Consider the following 11196-nt stretch of genomic DNA (forward strand, 5'->3'; position numbering starts at 1 on the left):
TTAACCTTCTTTTATTCCCTCTTTTATTGATCATGCATGCTCAAGATGGATGCAGTCTTTTCAAAGAACTGATTATCTTTATATCATTTTTCACACAGTTTCTCTTTTCTTATTTCTTCTTCACCATACCTAAATCTTTATTCATCCTTCTCATTCTATCTCTCTTTATGCACAGATTTCATCATGCACCCCTATAATAGCCACCCTCAACTTGGGTTATTTTCCTAAGTAAAGGTGCACAGTGTCCAAGGAGGACTAGGGCCAAGACAGGTTCATTATGATGTAAACGGGAAGGTGAAAGGTGCACAAGAAAAAAAAAGGCTATTTAGAATCAAAGTTGGAGTAAGGGATATTATTCACATTGGGAAGGTCATTTAGGCTAGCATAGGATAATATGCAAAAATGACCTATGATCCGACTATGGCACGACTAACCGAGTAGCGCTTGATTTAACATCGCAGCATGACTCAGGTATCTCGATTACCTCAGACTTCATCGAGAAAAATAATGGTGATGCTTTTCACTGATTCTTTTGGGCCAATGTAAAGCTTCACCCATTGCCTATTTACCTTGAATGTGCTGCCATTTTTATTTTCGAGTTCCACTACTCCAGACGAGTAGACTTGACGAAACTTAAAAGGACCTAACCACTTAGATTTCAACGTCCATGGGAATAATTTAAGTCTGGAATTAAACAGAAGCACCAAATCCTTCTATCTGAATTCTCGTTTTTCTATTCTCTTATCATGGTACTTTTTCATCTTTTCATTATATAGATCTGCTCGTTCATATGCCCTGAGACAAAATTCATCCATCTCATTAAGTTCCCCTAGTCTCATCGCTGCTGCTTCCTTTCAATTCAAATTTAACCTTTTGAGCGCCCATAAAGCCTTATGTTCCAGCTCTATTAGTAGGTGGCAAGCTTTCCCATATACCAGCTGAAATGGTGACATGCCAATGGGTGTCTTGAAAGCAGTCCGGTATGCCCACAAGGCATCATCAAGCTTTTGTGACCAGTCTTTTTGGCTAGCATTCACCGTTTTGGCTAGGATGGCTTTAACTTCATGATTTAACACCTCCACTCGCCCACTGGTTTATGGGTGGTACGGAGTAGCCACTCTATGTTGTTTCACTCCTTATTTTGCCAAAGCTTCTCAAAATAATTTGTTGAAAAAGTGAGATCCTCCATCGCTTATGATAGTACGTAGTACTCCAAAGTAAGAGAAGATATTTTTTTGAGAAAATCAACAACCCTTTTTCCTTCGTTGTCTTCCAAAGACACGACATTGACCCACTTAGAGACATTGTCAACAACAACCATAATATACTTTATCCCGTACAAGCTTACAAACGAACCCATGAAGTCAATGCCCCAGACATCAAATAATTCCACTTCAAGCATCTTAGTCAAGGGCACCTTATGTATTTTAGAGATTGACCCCTACCTCTGACATTGGTCACATTTTTGCACAAACTCATGGGCATCCTTAAACAATCTTGGCCAATAATAGCCACTCTGTAACACTTTCCTGGCCGTTCGGTCACCCGCATGGTGACCCCCAACTGGGGAAGCATTTCATGCTTCAGTATGCACAAGACGTCTATTTTTGGCATGCATCTTTGTATAATATTGTCTGTACATCACCGAATAAGATAAGGCTCATCCCAGAAGTAGTGTGTTACATCATGCAAGAATTTCATTATTTGGTGGAAAGAAAGATATTTTGGTATGACCTCACTCACAACGTAGTTTGGAAAATCCACGTACCAGGGCGATGTTTCCACAGCAGTTGCCAGGATTTCCTCATTAGGAAATACATCAGTTATCTTTTTTCATCACTAGCTTCCTGTTCACCTTCCAATCTAGACAGATGATCCACAACCTGGTTTTCGCACCCTTTCCTATCTCTAACCTTGAAATCAAATTCTTGCAGCAGCAACACTCATCTAATAAGCCTTGGTTTTGCATCCTTCTTAGCCATCAAATATATCAAAGAAGCGTGGTCAGTGTGGACCACCACTTTGGTCCCAAGCAGATAAGATCTGAATTTCTTAAAAGCATACACCATAGCCAGCAGTTCCTATTCCGTTACTGTGTAATTCTTTTGTGCTTCATTCAGTGCTTTGCTGGCATAATATATCCAATGAAATAATTTATCCCTCTTTTGTCCCAATACAGCTCCCAGGGCAACACCATTTGCATTACATCTTATTTTAAATAGTTTTGCTTAGTTAGGTGAGATAACAATAGGGGCCTCAATCAACATCCTTTTAAGGCACTCAAATGCCTTCAAGCACTTATATTCGAAGAAAAATTTCACTTTCTTCTCCAAAATTTTTCAAAGTGGATTTGCAAATTTTGAGAAATATTTTATTAACCTTCGATAAAATCCTACATGACCAAGAAAACTACGCACTCCCTTCACAGAAATGGGAGGTGGTAATTTATCGATAACTTCCACCTTTGCTCGATCAACTTCAATCCCTTTTTTGGAAATTTTGTGGCCAAGAACGATACCCTCTTTTACCATAAAATGGCATTTTTCCCAGTTAAGCACTAGGTTAAATTCAACACATCTTTGCAAGGCTACATTCAGATTCTCTTGACGCATTTCAAATGAATCTCCCACCACAGAGAAATCATCCATGAACACCTCTATGGTGTCTTCTACCATGTTTGAGAAGATAGATATCATGCACTGTTGAAAAAGGGCGAGTGCATTGCATATCCCAAATGACATCCTTTTAAATGTAAAGGTGCCATATGGGCATGTGAATGTCATCTTCTCCTGATCTTCAGGAGCAATGTAGATTTGTTATATCTAGAATAACCATCCAAGAAGCAATACCACCCCCTACCGACTAATCGATCAAGTATTTGGTCCATAAAAGGCATTGGGAAGTGGTCCTTCAGAGTTCAAGAGTTTAATTTGTAGTAGTCCATGCAAACTCTCCACCCAGTTATTGGCCTGAGTGGAATCAACTCATTCTTTTCATTAGCAACCACCGTCATACCCCTTTTTTTGGGCATGCATTGAATTGGACTCACTCACTTACTATTAGAAATAGGGTAAACCACTCCCGCATCCAACTACTTAATAATATCCTTCTTAACCACCTCTTGCATTGGTGGGTTAAGATGGAACTGATGCTCTATGGTTGGAATACAATCTTCCTCAAGTTGAATTTTATGCGTGCAGATGCCAGGGGAAATACCCACAATATCTGTGATGGTCCATTCGATTTCTCTTTTGTGCTTCTAAAGTACTGAAATAAGTTACTTTACCTGTTGTTCTTTCAAATCAACTGCAACAGTAACAGGTAGCGTCTTTCCTTTACCCAGAAACACATATCGTAAGTGTCCAAGCAACTCCTTCAACTCCAATATTGGGGGTTCTTCAATAGATGGCTTGGCTGGTGCCGTTGGTCGATTAACAAGGTCAAGGTCCAAATTTTTAGGAGCATAAGGGTATGACCCTATGCTACTCAAGGCACAAAATGTCTCATCATACTCCTCCATACCTTCACTATCATAGTTCATCATGACCACGGCCAAAGGTTTGATAGTAAGTTGTTCAATTCTGGCTACATCCTATTCATCCTCAAAATACACATCAACTACTGAGAACACACTCATTTCCTCATGCTATTTCTTTTATTTTCCCACATCAAATTGTACCACTTCATCATTTACCCTGAATAAGAGTTCATTCACTCTCAAATCAATCAACACACTTTCGGTTGAGAGAAAAGGTTGATCCAAGATTATGGGAATCTTAAAGTCCACCTCGCAGTCTAGAATGACAAAGTCTATCGGGAATATGAAATTTGAAACCTTTACCAACACATCATACAGAATGCCAATAGACCGCTTTACTGACCTGTCCGCTATCACCAGTCTCATGTTGGTGGGTGTGGGATTCCCCATCCCCAACTTTTTATAAATAGTCAATGGCATCAAATTAATGAATGCTCCTAGATCACACAGTGCATTAGTGAACCTCATAGTTCCAATTATGTAGGGAATAATGACTACACATGGATTCGGCTTCTTTTGCATTATGGTCCTTGTAGAAATAGCGCTAGAAAGGTAAAGGTATGCCTCCAATTCACAACTCGCTGCTTGTTTCTTGGTAACAAAGTCCTTCATGAATTTTTCATATCCTGGCATTTGCTCAAGTGCCTTAATCAAAGGAAAATTTATTACCAATTGCTTGAGCATTGCCATGAACTTGCTGAATTTAGCATCATCGACCTTCTTCCTCAATCATTAAGGAAAGGGAGGTGGTGGTCTTGGGATGGTTTTCAAAACCACTTCCTCTTATTTCTCCTTCACCTTCTTCGATGCATAAATAGAGCTATCTGGCTTCTCACACTCTACTAGGTTATTTTCTTCTGGTTCATCTACAACTATCTCACTATTCGTAGACTTGCCCATATAAAGGCCAAATAAGATCTTACCACTCTTAGTGGTAATTGTCAGACATGCGTCATCAGTTTGCTGACTCTGAACCATTTTACTATATAGGTTGCCACTTATTCCCTGGTTCAGTGTTGCAGAAAGTTGGTTCATCTATTGCTCCAACTGATTGATAGAAGTTGAGTGTAAACTAACCAACTAATTCAAAGTAGAAAATTAACTCTTCATAGTAAGTACCCTTGAGATGGTATCCTAACCTCCCTTCAACAGTTTTTCTATCATATCCTCCATAGATATCTTCCCCGAGCTAGTTGCAGCTGCCTCCCAATTTTTAAGAAAAGTATACAACCTACTCCTGTCACTCTTGCTTCTCCAGTTTCCCTACTCTCTGTCTCTGTACCCAGGCTTTTCATAGAAGTTCCTACCTTGGTTCCCTTGGATATTGCCTTAGAAACCCCCCTGATTATTAACATAATTAGCATGTTGTTCAAGCTCTATATTGACACGGGCCTGAGAAATCACAGCCTTTACTTTCTTCATTTTTCCCGATAATAAGTACTTGGTGAGCAGGTCCTCCCGAGTCTTTAGATGGGCCATATCTTGATCCATCTCCTCATTTCTCCTATGTTGTTTTAGCATATATTCCTACAGGAATAGTAGGTCTTGTCACCACAGAGTCCATGGTGTAATAATCCCGACTCTGTTTGGCCATCCTATTCAGTATATCTACAATATCTTAAAAGGAGAGATCAACAAATGAACCACCAGTAGCGTTGTCTACAATTGGCTTTTTCATAAAGTTAAAATCTCTGTACAAAGTCTCCTTAAAGTGTAAGTCCTTCATGTTGTTGTTTGGATTTTGTGCAAGCTTTTTCTTAAATCTCTCCTAGGTTTCATGTGATGCTTCAGTTGGGAGTTTTCTAAAGTTACTCATTTTGTCCCTCAACTGTACCCTTCTAGAGGGTGGAAAGAATCGTTCTAGGAACACCTCTTTCAACTGTCTCCATTTGGTTATAGAATTGGGTTCTAGCTCATTTAACCACATTGTTGCCTCCCCATAAATAGACAACGAGAACACCCTCAACCGGATAGCATTCTGGCTCACCCCTGGGTTATCAAAAGATGTACAAATGGTGATAAAATTTACCAGATGCAAGTATGGGTCATCCCCTGGAAGGCCTCTAAATAATCCATTCAGATTCAGGAGTTGGATCATCGTGCTTGTAATATTAAACATTGCTTCAGGTGCCAATGAGGGAAGAATGATTGCACCCGTTGCACCTGCTCCATCCATATCATCATCAGCAGTAGCTGCTCTGCCATTCTGCTTATGCGGTAGAGTTTCGAATCTAGTGGTGCTTGGCGTCACTTATAAAGATCCTACAATTGAACAAAAATAACAACCGAACATAAATCTAGAAAACTTAACTAGCAGCAAATTAACGCACACAAACTTTTAGTTTACAACCGTATTCCCAGCTAATGATGCCATTTTTGATAATGCTCAAACTATACTCTTGAACGGGTGTAAGCAATCGTTGTCAATATAAAACCCAACTAGGTTGGGGTCGAATCCCACAGGGAATAGGGTGTGAACTCAAGTTGTTTACAAAATAATTCACTGGTAGTTCACTATTTCCTGAAATGGGGGTTTAAATTTTCCAAACAATTGTTAGTCACTTATAAATTAATGTTTGTAATTAATATTTTATGAAATAATCGGGATTATGTTCACTAGGGTTTATGGTATATGACAGATGCTACAAATAACTCAAGGTTCTTATGGTGGTTAGGATGACAAGCTATATCTATCAATAGTATGCTCGAATATCTCTCGACCTATTTAAGCATCTAATTTTCTAATCTTCCCGGACATAGGAAATCACAACTCACTGCCCAAATTTTACCTCAGGTTAATCAACCTTGTGACAGTGCTGATTATTAAACGAAGCCTTTCTGAGTCCCTTTCTATAATTTACTTCCTACTATTTATGATTTCTTTCTCAATCAAATCAAAGTAGGTACGCCTATTATTTGCAACCAACAGACATAGGTTAGAATATCAGAATTACCAAGAAATCCTTAAACATATTAAACCTAGAGTAATTAATCAACACCTTATCATCACCTAACCCTAGATTCCATAACCCAGATTAAGAGTGTTTAGCTACTCATGATGTTGGAAATAATCACACAAGTTGAATTCATAATTGAAAGGATTAACTTACCATAATGAAGGAAATCAAAACTATTCTTTCAATTGAATCACAAGGAAAACCAAAAAAATATTTTTCTTTGAGAGAGAAAAGAAAAGTCATATGTTGTTGGATATGTCAATTAATTGAAGGATAATAGAAAAGCCCTAAAACAAGGATTTAAATAGTTAACCCTAAATAAGGAAATAAAATTAAAGTTTCAAATGTTCTTTGGAATAGATGATGGCAATTGTGATGGCCTATCATGATTTTGATGGCCTGTCACGGACGTCGTCAGCTTCACTACAAATTTAGCTTCTGCTGCCTAAGGTTGGTGACAACAGTGACGGCCTATCAGGAGTCTAACGGTGTATTATGAATGTCTTCAGCTCCTTCATTTTGATAATTTCTGCTTGAGTTTGATGATGATTCTGACGGCTTGTCACACTTTTGACGTCTTATCAGCATATGTCATCATATTATTCACTTCATTCCAAATCCCTAGTTACATTTGATGGCAATTATGATAGCCTATCACGGGGATGTCGCCTTGTCACAGATGTCGTCAGCCACACCTTTCTTCAAATTTCTTCAGATGTCGACTTCTTTGCCTCCATTCTTGCTGGTTCTCTATCCCGTTAGATTAATCTATAAAATTAACATAAACACATCAAAAAACAATAAAAGTTGCTTAGGGCCTCACAATTATTCTAGGTTAAAGGCCTCAAATGTGTTCGCAATTGTGCACATATCATGGACTTAGGAAATCGCAACTCAGTGCCCAAATTTTACCTCAGGTTAATCAACCTTATTACAACGCTGATTATTAAACAAAGCTTTTCCGAGTCCATGTCGATAATTCACTTCCTACTATTTATGATTTATTTCTCAAGAAAATCAAAGTAAGTACACCTATTGTTTCCAACCAACAGACATAAGTTAGAATATCAGAATTACCAAGAAATCCTAACACCTATTAAACCTTGAGTAATTAATCAATACCTTATCATGATCTAACCCTAGATTCCATGACCCAGGTTAAGAGTATTTAGCTACTCATAATGCAGGAAATAAGCATACAAGTTGAATTCATAATTGAAACGATTAACTTACAATTATGAAGGAAATGAAAAGTGTTCTTTCAATTGAATCACAAGGAAAACCACCAAAATATTTTTCTTCGAGAGATAGAAAAACCCTAAAACAAGGATTTATATTGTTAACCCTAAATAAGGAAATAAAATTGAAGTTTCAGATGTTTTTCAGAATAGATGATGGTGATTGTGAAGGCCTATCATGATTTTGACGGCCTGTCACGGACATCGTCAGCTTCTCTACAAATTCAGCTTTTGCTGCCTAAGTTTGACGACGACAGTGACGGCCTATCAGGATCTTGATGGCATGTCATGAAGGTCATCACAAAACTTTCTGCAACTCCCCTATTCTGTTTAAGTTTGACGGAATCCTTGACAGCCTATCACCAGGCTGAAGACATGTCATGGAGGTCGTCAGCCACACTTAGCTCTTCATTTTCTTTCGATTTCGTAGTTTCTGGTTCCTTTATTTTTGGGACTCCTTCTTCTCCACATTAACCTTCTTTTCTTCCCTCTTTTATTGATCATGCATGCTCCAGATGGATGCGGTCTTTTCAATTAACTGATTATCTTTTTATCATATTTCACACAGTTTTCTTTTTTCTTATTTCTTTTTCACTGCACCTAACTCTTTATTCATTCTTCTTATTCTACCTCTCTTCATACACAGATTGAATCACACACCCCTATAATAGCCACTCTCAACTTAGGTTATTTGCCTAAGTCAAGGTGCACAGTGTCCAAGGAGGACCAGGGCCAAGATAGGTTCATTGTGATGTAAATGAGAAGGTGAAAGGTGCATAAAAAAAAAGGCTATTTAGGCTCAAAGGGGGAGCAAGGGATATTATTCACATTAGAAAGGTCATTTAGGCTAACATGGGCTAACATGCAAAAACGGCCTATGATCATTTCCTAATGCCTATCAGATGGCCATGGCACGACTAACTGGGAAAGTTCTAGATTCAGAGCACAACAAAAATTGAGCAAGACCTTACATACACATGGCACACAAGTATCTTACATATCACTACTTATCATATGCATTTATTTGTTTAACACAGGTCATTTATTTGTCATACTAATAACACAAAAAGATACACAGTGGTCACAATCGATGCAGTTCACACAGTACATAATGGATCAGACCGCTGGAGAAGTACTCATAAATCAAAAAATAAGCCAACTGCCTCAAGTACTTGTACTACTTCTAATTATCTACAGACAATGTTACAATAATAATTTACCCTACACTCTCAACTTAATAATCAAAAATAAAATGCACTAAGGGTTAGGGTATAACTAAAGATAGTCAAGCACATGGATCCTGGGTCTTCGACCCTGCTACTGTATCATCTGCTGTCTTCTCCCTATCAGGAGCATTTGGCTTGGCAGTGGTCGAAGCCTGGCTAGACGAAGCACCTGTAGCCCTAGCTCGAATGGCTGCTTCCCATTTCTCATTATCAGTCATAGACTCTAATCTTGACTTTTTCAACTCTTTCTTTTCTGCCTTCTTCTTAGCTTTTCTTTCTTCTTCACTATCTTGCTCTTCTCCCTTATTCTTGCCTTTCTTTTTTGCCTTCTTCATTGCCTTCTTCTTAGCTTTTCTTTCTTCTTCACTATCTAGCTTTTCTTCCTTATTCTTGCCTTTCTTTTCCCTCTTTTTCTTCTTTTTCTTCAGGGAGTCTGCATTGAGATTAAGTATAGGAATTTCTTACTCCAATTCTTCCATAGCTAGACCTGTTGGCATCATAATTTGGTGCTACTACAGCACCTCAACTTTATCCTTAACTTTATCCAATAGTGCCCTGAATGTAGTAAGATCAACACCTATCATCTCTTTTTCTTGAGCATCAAATCTGTTCTCCAAATCTGCAACTCGCGCAGGCAATGTCACAAAATGCTCTAGTGCAGCGTTGATTCCTTTGTCCACAGCAGCAACAAACTATTTAGTGAAGGCATGTAGCTGGGACTCGCACCACTTTGCTTGCTTAGCCACCTTCCTAATATCAATAGGCTGAAATGCCAAACCTGTTGTTACTGGAGGAACTGAGGGATTGGCTTCAGTCTTAGGCATTGAAGCTGCCTGTACTGAAGAATCTTGTACATCAATGTGAGGTACTGCTCCTACATCTGTAACCGGTGGCTCCGCTGTTACCTCTGCCCCCTGTCAAGTCAAAGTCCCAGCTGAATCTTATCAAACTGGATGGGGTTGTGAGTCTTTTGAGTATGAACGTCTTCGTTAACTCCCACAATCTTTGACACCTCAGCAGCTCTTCACAACTCTTTAATAAGATATGGAAAAGTATAAGTAGTGTCAACCCTCGACATCCTGATCTTCATCTCATCCGCAATGAGTTCCTCAAAGTTCAAGGGAAGATGCTACACCAAACTTTCTACCAAAATAGCCCGGTAATCGCCCAAAATATTGTCTCCTTTAGTAGGCATTATCCAAACTTCCACTATTCCCCATAAAATTTTACCTCCTGAGTCAATGAGGACTTATAGATTCTCTCATTTGGGTTTGTCACCCAAGTTGGTTCTCCGTCAGTGATGATGTTGGTCAACCAAGGATGTTGTTTGTCCTTATTCTTTATCCGAGCATAAAATGATAGTGTGGTATCTTGAGGCATGAAGTAGGGGCCGTGCAAGAATTTGTTGATGGATCTAGTCAAAATATCAACACTTATATCCCTCACCCGAACTCTCACTAGAAGAGACTGATTTGCTACTTTGACACCTCGTTTGCACATATTCCCCAACTGGGCTTGGTAATTCATGTAGAACTCCCAAACCAGTATGGGGAAAAATAAACCTCCCCTTTCTATAGTTCGTCCTAATCCGTATTATTTGAATTTCTTCTCCACTTCAGGGTATTTTCTCAGCCCTTTCATGATGATCATCTTTTCTTCTTGGATTGGGCTCTTCGAATTCCTTCTATCAGTTCTTTGCAACCCAGCAATATAGATGTCTTTAGCTTTAGGGATTTGCCATCTAGCATTGTTCCTCACTTCTGGGTTCTTACATTTATAAGAGTCCTCTGAGGTGGAGACTCTTCATCGTCTTATTGCTCAGTGGATGGGGACCCAGAAGCTATTCCTTTGGACTCAGATTCTTCAAATTTTTCTTGATCCTCTTCATCAGCTTTAGCATGTTCAGACTCACTTTTTTCAAACCCCTCCTTCTTAGAATTTGTGGTCCACTCAGTATCATCATTTTCCTCCACCTCAATTGGTGGAGCTGGTGGATTTTTCTTTTGACTCTACTTGTTCTTTAGCTTTTTGAGCAAGGGTTACTCCTCCTCATAGTTAGATTCTTCGTTGGTGATCTTATGATGTACATCATCTTTGGCCACTTTATTCGGTTTTGTGGGACTCTTTCTTTTTAGTGCCATTTTAGAGTACCTAGAGGTATTAGAAGAACATTAGTCAACCTTGAAGATCACAAACACAAGTACATTATCATTTAGGCTCATTTATGTTTCAAGCCC

The 11196-nt window shown here is 38.8% G+C and overlaps 1 protein-coding gene across 1 annotated transcript; it reads right to left on the reverse strand.

Annotated features, from left to right (window-relative positions):
* Positions 1-3277: 3277 nt before the first annotated feature.
* Positions 3278-4516, reverse strand: LOC124888789. Its single transcript, XM_047400081.1, has 3 exons — positions 4337-4516; positions 3680-4183; positions 3278-3592 (listed from the first exon to the last, which is right to left on the reverse strand). Exons 1-3 carry the CDS (start codon positions 4514-4516, stop codon positions 3278-3280), a joined length of 999 nt encoding a protein of 332 aa, XP_047256037.1.
* Positions 4517-11196: the final 6680 nt, after the last annotated feature.

This window comes from Capsicum annuum, chromosome 11 (assembly GCF_002878395.1).
Source record: "Capsicum annuum cultivar UCD-10X-F1 chromosome 11, UCD10Xv1.1, whole genome shotgun sequence".
In the NCBI taxonomy this organism is placed as follows: domain Eukaryota; kingdom Viridiplantae; phylum Streptophyta; class Magnoliopsida; order Solanales; family Solanaceae; genus Capsicum; species Capsicum annuum.